We start from the raw sequence: 19,145 nt of genomic DNA, 5'->3' as shown, positions 1-19,145 counted from the left end.
TTTATTATTCAAATTGCAAAACCCACACCCCAATTCAATTTTTAGTCCCTAATTTTGGTCCTTTCAATTGTGGGTTGTTGTTGTTCTGGGAGTTCAGGTTCTGCAAACATTAGAATTGGCCTTGTTTCGAAGGACACCCCTCTAAATATTCCCCATTGCATTGTGTGGCAAACCACACAAGAGCACATGAGAAATGTTGAAAAATATATAAGTTTAATGATCATGCATATCGTAAATGTTTTAGGGTTTAAACATTCAAAACTTAAACAAAGAAAATGAAATATGCAGAACTTAAACATGAAATATCTGAAATCAAACATTCGTCCTGGCTTAAAAAACAAATAATGCCTTGCTAAAGCAATAATGAAAACACTAGAAGTTGATAAAGTTCATCATACAAAAACCACAAATACTAAAACCTCAAATGCTCAAAGGCTCTCCATAAACACTTTAATGAAATCTGACTTCTGTGAGTCATCCAAGGTAGTTCAAATACCCATCAGATCGATATCTTTCACTAACTTCATTGAAATTCTTAGCACATGATCATATGGAAGACCCATGGCTTGAAGCTCAGAAGGTAGTCTAGCTTTCGCTTATCTGAAAGTAAAACTTTCACCTTATTTTTTCATTTCAGTAACAGCTTTATTCCAACCTTCATTGATAACAAATACAATATTTGCATCACCATCATTCCTACTCCTCTTCCTCTTCCTAACAGGTTGAGTTGCACTAGATGTAGCAACAAAAAGAGATGGGGTAGGTGAAGGCGGAGGCATCTCAGAAGTCTCACAATCCTCACTTTCCCAACCCATATTTTTGATTGCATCTGTCGCTGATTCAGCCATACTACTCGTGGCTCGGTCTCTCCCAAACACCGTACATAACCGTGGATACAACGGGAATGGCTTGTTTAGTTTGCAAGATGCATTGAGATGTTTCTACAATAAGAACCCAAAGAAATCAAGGTTAAGACTTCCAAAGCAAGTAATTGATAAAGAATAAGAAACAAAATTTACCTTCACCCACTCCTGTAGTATTTCGTCACTATCCACAACAACACATTTTTTCTCATCATCCCAACCAAATCCAGATGTATTCATCATGTCATATGCAGATGAACACTTTTCTTTCAAACGCTTCAATTTATTTTGTAAATGCTTCGGCTTTATATTAATGCTAGGAATTTGTTCCCTCATCTTGGAGGCAACCGTTACAAAAGTACCAGCCTTAAAACTGTCGGTCTCACACTTAACACCATCAGCAACCATCTCCTTGAGGATGGTAAGTAGTACATCCTCCTCATGATCAATCCAATTACGTGAGGTGGCCACATAATCTATCAAAGAAGCCATATATTACATAAGTAACACAAATAAACATATCAAAGAAGCCATAATATCCAAATAACTCCCAATTACCACATTACAATAACAAACATCTCAATAGTCTTGATGTTACGAATTTTCAAGCCAATTACAACAACTACATTGAGTCCACATCTCAATAAAAGACAATTACAACAACTACCATGTCAACCAATTTTCAAGCCCTGCTTCCTCTCCACTCATCATATATTTCTCTTGCAAGATCATCGTTCGATTGAGTCCATGTCTGACTTGACTCAACGGTTTCAATGTAGGCTAATACTTTGAGTAAATCTTCCCCTATAGGTAATTCATCAAATGCAAGCCTTGCATTTTCCTCAAGATCAACCGCCATATACATTCTGATAAGATTATGAAGTAAACTACATGCGGTGATCATTCGTCCCTGAATCTTGATTGGATAGTGGGAAGGACTTTGTAAGATAGCCCAACGTCGTTTGAGGAGGCCAAAACATCTCTCAATGACATTTCTAGCACGTGAGTGTTTCATATTAAAATATTCTTCATGATTCCTAGGTGCACGTGAATTATTTTCCCACTCTTGCAAATGGTATCTAGTGCCTCTATACGGTGCCAGAAAACCCTCACCATTCGTGTATCCGGAATCAACCAAATAGTATGTACCTATATTAGTTGATAATAAATTTTAGTTGTTGGCCAACAAAGGTAAGGAAAAATACTAGGTGCTTATCTATCTTACCAGTTGGGACCTTGAGGCCATTAGCTCTAGTAACAGCGTCACCAAGAACTCTCAAATCAGTATCTGATCCCTCCCAACCGAATAACACATATTCGAATTTGAGGTCATCTGTACATACGCCTAACACATTAGTTGCTATATGACCCTTCCTTGTTCTATATCTTGGTCTATCGACATCAGGCACAATGACCCCTATGTATGTTCCATCTAGTGCTCCTAAGCAACCCTAGACAAAAGAAAAACTTATATTAATTAGCAACTACAAATAATTATGTTCTTAATGATTTTACTATGATGACTACCTTAAAGCATTTCCATCTCGATTTCGTGCAATCCTCTAGGATAAGGGTTGGTTTTGCAAACAACACATCTCTCACAAATTGAGCAACGCACACAATACTCTACAGACATACCGACTAATAGTTTAACCAGACCTAATGAATCTAACTTGCATTGACCTATTTTTATTGTGGTGGGCTAATATGTTAACAAAAGTAGCTACTTACTCCTCTATTGTAACATGACCATCATCTACCAATCCACCACGAGTTTGTAGTAAATCACATAAAATTGCAAATGCATTCCTATCCATTCGCAACTCCCACAAACAGTTATTATCACTCAATTGCGCGATACTATTTATTTCCTTTCTCCTAACATGAAGTCTAACAAATGTCCTCTGCTTTAAACTAGCTATTTCCCGTTGTCTCCTTTGTTGTTGTCTATACCTCAACAATTGTGCATTCATAGTAAAGACTTGTGCCATTATAATCCAAACGTTCAAAAGAACAAAGAATTGAGTCTCATATTCATCCATACCTTCACATGCAAAAAAACAACACATGAATGAGTGGAGCATCAACATACGCTAGATTCATTTTAGATACTTGGATTTGGTAAAATTAATGATAAGAGTTTTACTCCAAATTCATTTTGTTTTTTGGCTGAATTGAAATAGAAACTCATGTGCAAATATTTTATTTTGGAATTGTGAACGAAACCGTATTTTGGGAACAAATCAAAATCTAAACCAAGTATCCAAATTCACATTCTCAAACAAGAAAAAGAGGCAATTGAGATATTAAACAACACGAACAGACTCCCTCCAATGAAAAAAATTGAAAGTTGCATAAATAAAAAAAACACTAAGAAATGGACATCTGACAGTGACAAGTCCAAAATAAATACACGAGGTTGAGCTACAAAAGGAAATTAAGCAAACACATACAAGAGCCAACACGAAAAAAATCCTAGAAACCATCACAGAGCAAAGACAGCAGGTATATAAACTTGAAAGTGATTTTAAGAAAGAATCAATCACACAGGCTAAATGTTAGTCTATTGAAGACTCATCAAATTGTGGAGGTAGTAATGATAATATAATGTATAATAAAAACCAAGGCCCAACAACCTATACAACGCAAACTAAATGCAACCTACTACTTATCTGTCTTCTATAGCTGACAGATTAGAACACATAAACCAACAACTGTTAAAAGATTTAGTAATAAGCAACCTAGTTCATGCAAACTACAGCATAGAATAGGTGTATATGGAGTTACCAAAACTGGATAAGCGAATTTGACTCCTTCAAAAACAGTCCTAAATAAAGGCTTGGACCATTTTTTAACAAAATACTTTGATGAAAGCAAAATTCGAATGAGCGCAATCACATGTAGATAGAGAGGATTCTCTTTACATCAAACCCCAAACCATCTGATTCATGCAGCTGGGATTTCTATTCCATGGAATGGTAAAATGCCAAACCTAGATCAACAACAAAAATCTCTGTTTCCTCACTTAACATATATGGAGAAAACTTCTTATGGACAGATAAAACTTGGTTTCAATGGGACTAAAAATTCACCATGCATAAAAGTGAATATTAATTTTATAACCATAAAATGAATCAAAAGCAGCGCTGGCCACAGAGAACATTAACTTGGAAAAGGGAATTGATAACTGAGCTTTAGTTGGAACACATGAATCATGGGTGTATATAACGAGGGAAACATAACTGGGGCAATTCATATCTGCATGATCCTGCATGACCCCCATCCTAAACATGTATAACATTCCAAACCCAAACTATGCCAATATCTATAACAAATAAAAAGTACCCATCTATTGAAAGGAAGACAATAGAAGGGTAGATGGAGTGAAACCTTGAGCAATTTGAGCACGCCGTTTTTCTTTGGTTGACTCTTGATAAGCCTGTTATAGATAACAAACCTTTAAGTTTCTGTGAACAAATAAGATCTTACACAGAGAACAAATAAGATACTAATAATAGAGAACAAATTAGATCTTACAAAGAACAAATAAAAAACATTTGAACAATTGGTTTTCATTGTAATGCCATCAAATTACAAAGAAATTCAGTAGAATCAGGAGAGGCTCGAGGATTTGGCAAAATGGAAAGCTCAGTCTGAGCAAAACTTGAAAGTGATTTATATCACATCTGTAATTACAATGGCATAAAATCAACAACGACATTTTCAGCAACCTTCCTCAAGTACGTGGAAATTTCCTGATCTCTCGTAAAATTCCTTAAAAATATTCACGGTCAAATGAACCGTGGTTTACAAGTCGAAAACACAAATTTCCTAGAAAAAAAAAACACAGCAAGAAAGGTTCTTGGAAGGGTATGCAAGTATATAAACTTGAAAGTGATTTTCTTTTCTACAGGACAATTTTGAGGAATTACAAATGTTGAATAATATGCAAGGACCAAAGCAAATCGAACCAACCAAAGAAGACCAAAACAGGTAGTGGAAATTACAAATGTTTTGCATATTAACTAGGTGTTAATGAAATCAAAACAAGCAATTCAGAAAAGAATAATAATGCCACTTCAAATTTAAGTCAAAATTAAGACCTCCTGGAAGCAATTTTGTTTTTATTTTTTTATTTTACAAAGAAAGAGAGATTGAGAGCTTCACAAAAACAGATCGAACCTGGAACGGAGATGCAGAGCTGAAGATGCTACACGGAATAGGATAAGGAGGAAAGTTCGCAGAGCTGCTACATGGAAGAATTGCGAAGGGGAGATGCAGAGGTGCTACACGGAAGAGGATGGGGAGGAAGGTTGCGAAGGGGAGATACAGGGGTGAAGAGGTTACAAAGAAGAAGATGAGGAGGAAGGTTGCGAAGGGGAGATGTAGAGGTGAAGAGGTTCAGGAGCTGAGAAGAAGAGAAGATAGTTTTTAGGGTTTGTTGTATGATTTTGATGATGTAAATTTTGAAAAAGACAAGGGTATTTTTTTTATAAAATGTTATAAATTTGTGTCCCACAGTCTTGGAACAAGCCGTTCTAGGGGGGAGGCGAAACGAAAAATCATCCAAAACTTGTCTATGGAACAGCGTGTTCCACTCGTTTTAGGAGCACCAAACGTGGGACGGAACGCCTCGTCCCACTCTGTTCCGTCCCATCCCACGTACCAAACACGACCTTAGGCTTACGATTTATGCTTCTGGGACCTACTCCCGTTCTGGGCCTACTGTGGATGGACCCACTTTCTCTCTTTTTGGTAAGATAAAGCTTGCGCGTTGCCTACTGACACATATAATCGTTCCCGCTCAAGAATAAGAATGATTCTCTCATTATAATACACAAGGATATCTCAAACATTTGTTTGATTCAATTGTAAGTGAAAGGTGTTAGGTTCAATTATCGTTAAAGGAAGATTTGAACCACAATATTAAGACTCGTTCATTATAAGATTTAATCCACTCTTCCTCCCTTTAAAGAAGATCGAACCAACCAAAGCAGACCAAAACAGGTAGTGGAAATTACAAATGTTTTGCATATTAACTAGGTGGTAACGAAATCGAAACAAGCAAATCAAAAAAGAATAATAATGCCACTTCAAATTTACATCAAAATTAGGACCTCCTGGAAGCAATTTTGTTTTTTTTTTTCTACAAAGAAAGAGAGATCGAGAGCTACACAAAAACAGATGGAACCTGGAACGGAGATGCAGAGCTAAAGATGCTACATAGAAGAGGATGAGGAGGAAGGTTCGCAAAGCTGCTACACGGAAGAGTTGCGAACGGGAGATGCAGAGCTGCTACACAGAAGAGGATAAGGAGGAAGGTTGCGAAGGGGAGATGCAGGGGTGAAGAGGCTACACGGAAGAAGATGAGGATGAAGGTTGCGAAGGGGAGATGCAGAGGTGAAGAGGTTCAGTGGCTGAGAAGAAGAGAAGATAGTTTTTAGGGTTTGTTGTATGATTTTGATGATGTAAATTTTGAAAAAGACAAGGGGTGTTTTTGTCTTAAAATGTTATAAATTTGTGTCCCATGGACATGGAACAAGCCGTTCCATGGGGGGGGTGGCGGAACGAAAAATCATCCAAAACTTGTCCCGTGGAACATCGCGTTCCACTCATTTTAGGCGCACCAAATGTGGGACGGAACACCTCGTCCCACTCCGTTCCGTCCCGTCCCACGTACCAAACGCAATCTTAGGCTTACGATTTATGCTTCTGGGACCCACTCCCGTTATCCCGTTTTGGGCCTACTGTGGATGGACCCACTTTCTCTCTTTTTTGTAAGACGAAGCTTACGCGTTGCCTACTGACACATATAACCGTTCCTGCTCAATAATAAGAATGATTCTCTCTTTATAATACACAAGGATATCTCAAACATTTGTTTGATTCAATTGTAAGTGAAAGGTGTTAGGTTCAATTATCGTTAAAGGAAGATTTGAACCACAATATTAAGACTCGTTCATTATAAGATTTAATCCACTCTTCCTCCCTTTAATATAAATAATATCATTTATTAAAAAAAAATTACCCGTAAACACTTGTTTTATTTTTTTTTATGGAGCAAACACTTGTTATCATTGACCTTTCTTGGTCCTTTAAATATTTTTTTGTTTAAAGTAATAAAAATTACCTTTTTTTTATGGTAATGACAATCACAATTACTTTTAGAAGAAGAAGAAGCCTATGAATTTGATCTGAACGAAACGTCCTTTATTTATAGAGGTGAATAAGATGTGGGGGAATATGATTTCAATAAAAAAAACTACCTAGTATTACGGTTAAGGAATACTTCTTGTCATTTATAGGGAGAAATATTGAGTTCTAATCTCATGAACTAAAAGTTCGATACTAATTTAATTGGGAAGCCCAAATAAGGCATTCTTGAACATCTATCTCAACTCCGTATAATGGTGCATCTCATCTTGTTATCTGTCAATTGTACTCCAAACAAGTTCGTATAGCTGCCACTTGCATTTATAGAAGTACCGAACCTTGTGAAGCATGCCAGATATGTGATAGAAGTAACCGTTAAGCATACAAGCTAATAATGCAGAAATGTAATGTACATCAAGAACAGAGTTTCAGAGAAAGAAAGACAGAGTGAATCAAGAAAGAGAAAGCTGTATATTTCACTTAATGAAGAAGAAGATACAATTGGTTCACTTTATACAAAGATAGCTCTCAACAGACTTAGCTATTCTAACTACCTTCATAACAACCAATGCTATCTGTTTATACCAGACTAACAGACAATCCTAACATCTAGTGACACTTGTCTCATTCTCATACACCTAACATGCCCCCTCAAGCTCATGTTTGAAGGAACCAAGCATGAGATTGGACCAATGGGTTTGAACCAGTGGTGCACTTAATCCCCTTGTAACGATATCTGCAAATTGGAGAGTGGAGTATCAGGTCACTGCTGCATAAAGACTCTGCAATAAGAAAACCTGCTGCATAAAGACTCTGCAATAAGAAAACCTTCCTAGCATTTATAGCTTGTATTTTACAATGTACAGGTGTTCTTGTTTGAGTTGTCACAGGAATTTTGTGTTTACAATGTGAATGTCATCGACATAAAGTAATAAAATGATAACCATGGAATCTGTGAGCTGAACAAATAGAGAAGAATTTGATTGTGGTTGCTAAATTCCCAAGCCAAAAACATGAGTAGTGAAACATTCAATCTAGGCCTGTGGAGTATGTTTTAAACCATATAAAGACTTGTGCAAGCGACAAACCAAATGAGGGGAAGTAGATTTGACAATGCCAAGGGGTTGTTGTACGTACACAATTCCTTATAAAGAAAGCCATGAAGGAGGGCATTCTTAATGTCTAACTGTCTAATTGTCCAACCAAAATTAGCAACAAGGGAAATAACAAGTTGTATAGTAGTGTGCTTAACAACCAGACTAAAAGTTTCATCATAATCCACTTCTTGCTCTTGCAAATATCCTTTGGCAACTAATCGGCCATTGTGTCTAGAAATTGAACTATCAACGTTCTTCTTAATTTTAAAAATCCATTTACAACCGACTAAGCTCTTTGAAGCAAATATCCTTTGGTATTCTTCCTGCATTGCTTTATACCATTCATGAACTTTCATGGCATGTCGATATGTCTTGGGTTCAACAAAAGTAGGACCGAGGAACTGAGGCATGAAGTACACATTTCTTGGTAACTCCCGACTTTGCTCGAGTGAACATAGGATGATGACTGTGAGGAATTAAAGTAGTGAATGTAGAAGACAAGGAAGCACCAAAATGATTCTCCTTAACAGTATAATTAATTGGAGGCGGTGAATCTAGTTGGACTGTAGAAGGAATACTACAACTAGTATGGATGGAAGAAGTAGTTGTATAATATACCACTCTTGAAGTATCATGAGACTGCATAGGTATAGAAGGAGTTAAATTTGTAGCCTTGGAGCAGTAGATAAAAGAGTAATATGAGTGAAAAATGAACTAGGACTGGTCCATGATCAATGGCGCTAATCAATGCAAAAGAAAACACCCCATTATAAAAAAAAATTACATGCCTTGATACATGAATCAAGGAGATAGAGAGCAAAGAGAGAGAACTTTTTTTCTATTAAGAATCAGTTGTCACAAAACTCAGCCTTTTCGGACAGTATTTATAGCTCATTACATAGAAAAAACTCAACCAATTGATCTCACGAATTAAATTGTACTTACAATAATTGAACAAACTAAAGAAAGCACATCAACTCACTAATGTGGCACTACTGCTATTTATTACACATTACATTATCTGGAGCTATGTCAACTTACCCATTGTATGCTTTGCCTTAAATGATGCCAAAATTCCTTATCAAACATGATGTCGATTGTTATGCCCAATTCAGTGTCAACTGTGATGCCTCTTGCTAGACTCAGTGATACTAGCCCGAAATCCACCTTCTGAAAATCAAGAGATTTCGGTCCATTATAGAAAGAATTGGGAAAGACAAAAAGATCATTTGTATTGAGTTATATCATTTCAGTACATTGACAATTTTTTGCTAGCTTAGATGATATTGGGTAAGGAGTGAGATGATAATCGACAATGCATTTGCATATGTAGTAGCTATTGAAATCATGCAGAGTGATGACATTGAACCCGTTCCGTTGATAAATATCAACATCGAATAGATTGGTCAAACTGAATACAAGCAATCCAGGTTGAAGTTGATTTGCTTGTGCAAGGTGTTCAGGCTCATAGTTCCTACACTGCCACATGTGAAGATCTTTAGCCACATGTGGGTTTTCTTAAGAAAATGTAAGTAGTGGAACGAAATTGTGCGATACAAAGAACACCTTGTTGGTCACATAATTTTAGCACCCTAGAATTGACTACGAGGAAACGTATTCGCTAGTTGTGGTTGTGATAACATTATGTTACCTTATTAGTTTGGTAGTTTCCAAGAAAATTGAACATCTAGCTCATGGACATTGTACCGTATATCTTTATGGGGATCTTAATACAAAAATCTATATGAAAGTTCCAAAAGGACTTCCATTGACTTGATCAAATAGTTCTAGACCACGGAATACCATTCGATTAGATTGAGCCGTTCACTCTACGGATTGAAGCCAATTCAGATGAATGTGGTATAACCGTCTAAGTGAGTATTTGACTAGTCATGGATATTTGGACAACAAACTATGTCGTTGTGCGTCCTTTAAGAAGTTACATTTCAAATTTGCAATTGTTGCAGTTTATGTCAATGACATGAACCTTATCCAAACTCCAAAAGAGCTCGAGAGAATCGCCACATACCTGAATGTCAAGCATTGTTCGATGGTATTCTTGTCCATCAATCAAACAACACCCAAAAGGTTTTGTGTCATTTTAATGAAGATAAAGTGAAGCATTTAAGTAATCATATGGTTGTCTGAAAGCTAGATGAAAAACGAGATCCTTTCAGTTCTAAAGACGATGAGGAAAAGGTCTTGGAACTAGAAGTTCTTTACCCTAGTGCAATCGGCGCATTATTGTACTTAGTTTAGTGCACTAGATCGGTCTCCTTCACTATTAATCTTTTAGCGAGATATGGCAATGCACCCACACAAAGACATTGGACTAGTGTAAACGACATCTTCCGTTACCTCAAAGGTACGATGGATATAGGTTTGTTTTATCCTTACAAATCCTTGAGTGAAGCTGTCGTGCTCCCCGATTCTCGGGTCGATTTGCCTTGTTGATTATGCTGACGTAGGGTACTTGTCTAACCTGCACAAGGCACGTTCTCAAATGGGTTACATCTTACAGTTAGACACACCACAATATCTTGGAGATCAACCAAACAGGCTTTAGTTGTGACTTTTTTGAACAATGTGGAAATTCTAGCCTTACATGAAGCCATTCAGGAGTGATTTTGGTCAAGGGCAGTAACGAGACATAGTCGAAGCATTTGCGGACTTTCTTCCGTCCTTAATGTCCCTACAACAATTTATGAAGATAACATAGCATGTATTGAACGACTCAAGAAGGGATACAACAAAGGAGACAACACCAAGCATATTGTGCCAAAGTTCTTTTTCTCTCATCAGCAACAAGAACATTAGAATATTGAAGTCAAATAAATTCTTTCCCAAGACAACCTAGTTGACCTTTTCACTAAAGTTATTATTGAAGTCTACTTTTCATAAACTTGGTCAAGGGATTGGTACGTATGTGTAAAGTTTCTGAACTGTAACATTGTTAGTTCACTTTAAGTATTCCGAAGTATACTCACCCTTGTGTACGTCCTATAGGTGTTTAAATTGGCTTGGCCTTGCATTCAACTCATCTTTTTCCTTAAACTGTGGGCTTTTTTTTTTTTTTCTTCTTTTTTCCCCATATTAGGTTTTACCATAGCCGGGTTTTTGAGACTTATTTCCATATGCAAGTTCATTTTGTTTAACATTAGCGTGTTCCCAAATTAGCGCCAACAAGTCTACTTCCCCAACTTTGCCGAATCTAATGTTACATCTACTTGAATACATACACAATCAAGGGGGGAGTGTTATGAATATTATTTAATATGTGATTATGTAAATCCTAATTAGATTTGGATTCCAGATTATCATTAATCTAGTGATTCATTCCCTATAGGATATACTTACTTGGAGGACAAATTATTCTTTCATTTTGGTTTTACTATAAATAAAGGCACTGGTATAGAGAGAATCACACAATCCCGAAAACATTGTACAATTTCCCCACTTTCCTTATTGGTGCCGCACCCTCTTTCTCAAATAATATAGGCTACAACAATAATGTCATTTTTGAAATAACAATAACACTACCCTTTAAATCATCCTAATTACTCAGGCGATCTAAACATTGCTTTTTTCCTGTATATCGGCCGGGTCCTTCGCATTGAGTTAGGGCCTTAGGGTAAAGGGAATATATCATAAAATAATTAGGTGGAAACAGATTAAGCTTTGCTTAATAGTAACAAGTGAACAAGCGAAGGAACTTGAACCCAAAAAAAAAAAAAAAAAAAAAAACGCAATAGGAAAAAAGAAGTGGAGGAAAAGTCTCACACGTGATCCTAGTGTCATCTTTGGACCCCAAACCACCATGCATGCGTGGCAGTTGAGTGTGGTAAAAAGTTTAACTCCAATGCAAAACTAGCTCATTAATTACTCTTCTTGATCGATCATGATAGATTTATGTAAGCTCTAATTAAGTTTATAATGGCACCACTTAACCACAAGAAAAGGTATATAGAGTTCGTTTTGATGTACTTTTAAAATAAATGAAAGCACTTTTGGTGAAAATATTTTTAGAATCAATCTTCAGTAAAAATGCTAGTAAATCTTAGAAAATCACTTAAAGTGTTTCTTTGAAGAAACACATAACTGGTGCTACTTGTAGAAAGCACTTCAAGGCTTTTGGAACAAAAAACTTTTTTTTTCTCTAAAAACACTTTTAGTCATTTTAAAAACACATACAAAAGAGTCCATAATCTCATCCACAAACTCAATCATATACATAGTGCAGCACTTAATTGTTTCGTTTCATTTGTAATAATCAAAATCAATACTTTATTAGTAGCTCAAAGTTTTAATTTGAAGAGATAACCTTTTAATTAATCTATGTTGTACATGAATAAGGACCAACTCGAGGAGCTATGGGTGAAGCCATTGTTGGCCTGGCATCGAAGAGGGTAATTGGCGGGTGAGGGCGGCGGTGGGAAGTGGGTTCTGGTTTTGGTAGTGAAGGAAGGTTAGGGGAGACAGGTAGGGAAGAAGGGTGAGGGTGATGGGTTTGTAAGGAATGGGTCCCACATTTTAAAATAAAAATATTTAAATTGATTTTATTTTTAATTTTTTATCCCAGTTGGGCTAGGGAGTGGACCTCACCTGAAGCCAAGTCAGCATTTAATAGAAAAATTAACAAAAAAACTAACGGAGGTCTGACATTGCAACAAATTCGTAAAATGAGGTATGGCATTGTAATTCTTAAAACATGAGGTATGAGATTGTGATTACCCATAGTTGAGGTAGTTTTATGTAATTTATCCTAAAATTTGTACTTTAGCAGTTAGCAACTTATTAGCATTAATAACACTAGCCTTCATGCACGCGCTCATGCGTGTGCAAAAGGCATTTTTGAATCACGACGTACTACGCGCTACTTAAATGAATAATCTAAAATCATGCTAGAAGAAACCCCTCATAAACTAATTAAAGCAGTTAAATCCACATAATAAAATTGGTCTCAATTGAATTTATATTAAGAATAGAGAAAATAATATTTAATAAACAACTGATTGAATCACATTATTGCTAGCCTATTGTGAGGCTAAGCCCACCCCTACCCCTTTGTGTAGATAATATCGTTTGTTCAAAAAAAAAATATAATTTGACAACTAATTTAATCACATTATTATCCACGTGGGAAATACCTTTTTTTATAACCGGCATTACACGCATTTTAAGATGTTTTGAACATGTTTAAAAACAAAGAAAATAATATTTAACGAACAACTGATTGAATCACATTATTGCTAACCTATTATGTGGTAATAATTATTTTAATAAAAAAAAACTGTACAAAAAATTTAATTAATAAAAAATTGGGAAAATTAGAATCTCCTGCACTTTTCTAATACTCTTTAGATTAACATTGGTTCTATTTTGAAATTTGATTAGGAAGCCTAAACAATAGCCAAGTCAGCTTTTTTATATTTATTTAGATTACATGTAATTATTCTATTTTTATAATTTAAAATGTTAATTATTAAATTCCATATGTATCCTTTTAGGTTGATATATTTTTATACGTGGCCTTTTCTTAGGAAGCCAGTTTCTTCTCCCATGTTAGAATTCTGTGATCCTCATTTTTGAATTTTGAATGGACTTATCCATTTCAATTAGTGGTTGTTTTCACTATTTTATATTGATATCATGTGAGATAATTAGATGTATTCTCTATTTTTGAAGGCTTGAGGCTGGTACGTTTAGATAATATATTTAAATGTACTGAATATGTACCAAGAAGATATATAAAGTAACGCACCATATATGTTTTTTTTTAAAATAAATATAAACGTACCAAAATAATATATAAATGTACCAAATACATACAAAAAAGAAATATGAACGTAACAAATACGTACCAAGAAGATATATAAAGTAATGTACCAAATATGTGACAGCTCGCGCCGAATTATTTTTATCGACGGTATGAAATGTCTAATTTGCCCTTGGACGTTGAGACGTGTTATGTGTGATAAGTTTTTGGTTGTGGTCCAATTCCTAGTTTTCCTAAACTTTTGGAACTATTTAGGATTTAGGTTTTAATTTTCTTTGTTTTGGTTGGCTGCAAACTAGACCACACACACACTCACACACCCAAGCATCCCGTTGACACACTCTCTTTCCTTCTCTCGACTTCCATCCATTGTCCGTACAAGTTGTACGGTCACTCTTTGAACTCAGCTCTCAAACCACGAATCAACGTCAAGAAGGTTGCTTTTGAGTTCTTTACAAGCTCAAGAACCCATTGATACCTTTGGTTGGACGTGAAGTCTTCGTTTTCCTGAGAAACCAAGAACCTTGATTTGGAGTACTATTCATGCACTTGTGATCATGAAGTTTTCAAGGAGTTTTAAAATTATAGGGAGCCTTAAAACGTCTTCATGAAGCTCGGGCAGTAATTTTGAAGTGATTTGGACGTCGGGAAGCCCAGGTTTAGCGAGTTGCAAGTCTGGCATGAATATCGAAGGCTTTTTCAGGTGACTTTCCATTGGTTTTAGGTCCCCCAAAGTGGTATGATTATGTTCTTCTCATTGTAAGCTTCATTTTGGTACAAATTTCATGGAATTTGGTTGAGAAATGAAGAAGATATTGAAGTTCTAAGTTTTTCCAGTTTCTGGCGACGCAGACGGCGGCCGGCTGCGGCTCCAGCAAGCATCACCGAAGAAGACGAAGAATATTCCGTCAACTTTGATGGAATATATTAATGGCGTCAGGTATATACAACGGGATATTACGTTTTTGGACAGAATATTCCCTAACACCGTTAGGGTTTCCGTACTTGTGCCAGGCACGTTCTTGCGCGTGGCCAGAGCGTGGGTGGTCGGAAAATTTTTCTAAAAATATGGGGATGTTCATGGTGTTGAGTAGATCATGTTGGTATATTCGAACACCCCATTTGAGCAATATATGAGAAGTTATTAGCTAGTTTCATTTATGTGCTTTAAATTAACGTTTATATAGTTGTTTCGCATATAGGTGAGACTAGGATGAGCGCAGTCAATCGAGGCTTGGGGGCTACGACCCTTCCACATACCAATGAGTGGACTTTTGGTTTTCCGTATATACTTATACACTTGAGATTTTTCCCAAAAAATCGATTTAAATAAAATTATGTTTGAAATGCCATGCCAATTGATTTATGCTTAGACTATGAATTTGTATGATATGTGCATATTGTGATTTGACGCGGTGGATGCTCAGGTAAGTACCAGGTGAGTTGTAGATTGTTTATGTGAATTGATGATTATGTGAGATGTGTTGAAAGCTCATAAACTTACACCCCGGTGTTAGTACTCCCGTCCAGAGATAGGGTACAGTCCTCCACGTGATGTTCACCTCCCACACCATATGCTCATCTTGGATCCAAGTTAGGTGCATAGTCCTGTCGTATAGACCACTATAGGTTGTTCCGACTCGTAGGTGACCCGCAATTATTTGCACAGTCTTCACGTGATCGTAGCACTTGAGCGTATTTATTTACACCCAGTCCTGTTGTACAGACCACTTTAGGTGGTTCTGACTTGTGTGCAGGTATATCTGTTGAGATATCGATTTGAGCCATACAGGTCACGTTAGGTGACTCCGACTAGATGGATGAGCTCTAGATTCAGCCGTACAAGTCACGTTAGGTGACTCCGGCTGACATATCATTTGTATTGATTTATATCACCTGACTTACATATATTTTTATGCTGCAATAATTGACATGGCATATTGGTGAATTTTGCTAATTTGAGCACGGTTGTGATATATATATATATATATAGATATATATATATATATATATATATATATATTCTATTTTCTGGAAATTATACATGTTTTACAGGGGTTAGAACTTTTGAGAAATGAAATGATTTTGAAAAGCTTTGTTTTTGCACACTCGCACTTTTTGTTTTGCACCCCTCCAGGTTCTAGTTAAGAGTGCTTTTTGGTGGCTTGCGAGGAATCCACGGTAGCTCGGACATCTTTGGGTGTTGTATAATTAGTATATGTCTTGTCGGACTGCACCTAGGTTATTTATGCTCTGGTTGTGTATTTCACACTTAATCTCGCACTAGCACCTTTTCTTAGCTAGTATTGCTGGTAATTTGGTTTTTATTTATCCGTATTTCTCTATATCAATATTGCTTCTGCACTGTGCACATGGCTACATCATCCTCACAACGGCCAGCACGCCTTGATTTCGGTCGGGGTGTGTCAGTTTGGTATCAGAGCCTAGGTTTGGCAGTCCTGCATATTTTGTGAATATTCTAATTATTTTGGTGTCTTCTGTCAGAATTATATCGCCTCGTAGAGAGCCACGTCATTCAGCTGAGCCTAGTTTCCCCAATATAGCTCAGTTAGGGGAAGCTATTGCTACTATTATTCAGTCTGCGCTTCGCCTTCTTCAAAGGACACCCTTGGAGACTATGTATAATTTAAAGTTGGCTAAGTTTGAGGGTAATGAAGTTCATGAAGGGGTAGAGCGGTGCTCGACCATCTTGAAAAAACTTCCTGAGTGTTGCAGAGTCAAGGGAATCTTCCTTATGAAAGGTGGGTCGAGATGACTACATGGTTTTTAGGTAAAGAACCAGCATCCTGGTGGAAACATGAGGCATATCCGATGACACCAGAGGAAGCAGCTGACTGGGAAGTGTTTAAGTAGTTGTTTTAGAAAAGGTTTATTCCCCCTGATTATATTGATCGCAAGAAGCAAGAATTTACTCAATTGAGACATGGGAAGATGACGGCGAATGAGTATTACAGGAGATTCACTGATTTGTCTCGCTATGATCCGGAAGTTGCTGCTAATCCGGTTGAGATGCTTCGTCGTTTTAGATTGGGTACTAAGAAGAAGTGGCGTTCTATGGCGACCACTACTCATTGTGCTTCTTACCAGGAGTTCTGTGAGATTTTGCTGAGGATTGAGGATTCAGATAATATGTCTAGTGAGAGTGAGGAAGAAGAAAAGGATGGCAATCAGAAGAAAGATGATAAAGGTAAAGGTCAAGCATCTTAAGGACCTCGTAAGGCTTAGAGCTTTAAGCGAAGTGGAGCTAGTTCCAGTTCTTCCAGCAGGGGTTTTAGTGCCATTGGTTAGGGAAGAGGTGGTATGTTTTCTAGGGGTCCTAGATTCTAGAAACATGGGGATGCTAGTAGAGGAAGGGCTCTATTGTGCCGTAGATGTAACAATAGGCATTTCGGAGAGTGTATACGGGGCAACAGTGGATGTTTTACTTGTAGGCAGATGGGACATAGAACTATAAGTTGTCCTCAAAATCAGCAGAGACCCCAGCAACCTTCCTTGCCACCACCAGTGTCGATCCATCAAGTTCCAGGGTCTGGTAGTTATGGTCAGATGGGTCATGGTGGTGCTTACCATTATCAGGGTGACGTAGTTTCTTATGCTTCAAGGCAGTATCAATATTCCCAAGATCCTTATTACCAGAGTGGTTATCCTTAGTATTCTGGAAGTTATATGTCGTATCCTCCCATTCCAACATGTGGATCTCAATGGTAGTAAGGAGGATAGCCCTAGCAAGGAGAGATTGCTTCTAGTAGTGCAGGATTTTCAAGGCAGTCTAGTCAGCCTAGTCAGGGGCGAGGTGTGCAGGGTCGAGGTGGTCAGACTAAAAGATGTCATGATGAACGACAGCAAACCCAGGGACGTATCCATAATATAACGCTGCAGGATGCTCAGAATAATCCTGACTTAATCATGGGTACGTTAAATATTCTTGGCCACTTTGCTAGAGTGTTTATTGATTGTGGTGCTACACATTTTGTAATTTCTCATACATTTGCTTAAGTAACGCAACCTCATCCTACACTTGTAGGGTATGATTTAGAGTTTGCTATGCCTAGAGGGGAGAGATGTTATGTTGATTGTGTATATCCAGGATGTCTAGTGATGGTGGAGGATATAGTTATGCCAGCTAACCTTATTCCGTTAGATATTGTTGATTTTGATGTGATTTTGGGCACATATTGGTTGTATTATAATCGTGCCAATATAGATTGCTATGGGAAAACAGTTACTTTCCATCGTCCTGGATTACCTAAGGTTACTTTTGTGGGTGAGCAGAGTGGGGTGAGGCATGGCGTTATTTCCACTGTGAGAGCAAAAAGATTATTATCAAAAGGTTGCCAGGGATATTTAGCTCATATGGTGTTGAATGATGTTGCTCCTAGTAGTGTGGAGGATGTGCGAGTAGTCAGGTATTTTCCTGACGTATTCCTTGATGATTTACCTGGATTGCCGCCAGACCGAGACGTAGAGTTCACTATTGATTTGCTTCCAGGTACGGATCCTATATCTTTGACTCCTTATCGAATGGCTCCTGTTGAATTGAGGGAATTGAAAATCCAGTTGCAGGAATTAGTTGATAACGGTTTTATTCGGCCTAGTACTTCACCCTGGGGAGCTCTAGTGTTATTTGTGAGGAAGAAAGATTGGACTTTGAGGCTATGCATTGATTATAGGCAATTAAATCAGGTAACAATTAAAAATCGTTATCCATTGCCACGTATAGATGATTTGTTTGATCAGCTTCGAGGTGCCTGTGTATTTTCTAAGATTGATTTGAGGTCTGGTTATTACCAGTTGAAGATCAGCAGTGAGTATGTCCCTAAGACAACTTTCAGGACTCATTATGGTCATTATGAGTTTTTGGTGATGCCATTTGGATTAACGAATGCACCAACAACTTTTATGGATTTGATGAATCGAGTATTCCAGCCATATTTAGACAGGTTTGTCATTTTCTTTATTAACGATATTCTAGTATACTCTAAGTCTAAATCAGAGCATATTCGACATCTCACTTTGGTGTTGAAGAGATTGAGGGAACACCAATTGTATGCTAAGTTTAGCAAATGCCAATTTTGGTTAGATCAAGTAGCATTTTTGGGACATGTCATATCTGCTCAAGGTATTCAAGTGGATCCTCAAAAGATAGTAGCGATGGAGAATTGGGAACAACCTCGAACCTTCACTAAGGTATGGAGTTTTCTTAGCTTAGCAGGATATTACAGACGGTTCGTTAAA

General features: G+C 37.1%; 1 protein-coding gene across 1 annotated transcript; it reads right to left on the bottom strand.

Annotated features, from left to right (window-relative positions):
* Positions 1–1,545: 1,545 nt before the first annotated feature.
* LOC137709986 (protein ALP1-like) lies at positions 1,546–2,499 on the bottom strand. Its single transcript, XM_068448960.1, has 3 exons — positions 2,482–2,499; positions 2,089–2,314; positions 1,546–2,012 (listed from the first exon to the last, which is right to left on the bottom strand). The coding sequence occupies exons 1-3, from the start codon at positions 2,497–2,499 to the stop codon at positions 1,546–1,548; spliced, it is 711 nt and encodes a 236-aa protein (XP_068305061.1).
* Positions 2,500–19,145: the final 16,646 nt, after the last annotated feature.

Source organism: Pyrus communis, chromosome 12 (genome assembly GCF_963583255.1).
Source record: "Pyrus communis chromosome 12, drPyrComm1.1, whole genome shotgun sequence".
In the NCBI taxonomy this organism is placed as follows: domain Eukaryota; kingdom Viridiplantae; phylum Streptophyta; class Magnoliopsida; order Rosales; family Rosaceae; genus Pyrus; species Pyrus communis.
Note: the sequence above shows the minus strand (reverse complement) of the source record. Positions and strands in the feature narration are given on the sequence as shown.

Coding starts and splice junctions, on each gene's coding strand:
- LOC137709986 (XM_068448960.1), bottom strand. Junction 2,013..2,088: donor TGGCCTCAAGGTCCCAACTG/GTAAGATAGATA, acceptor CAACTAATATAG/GTACATACTATTTGGTTGAT.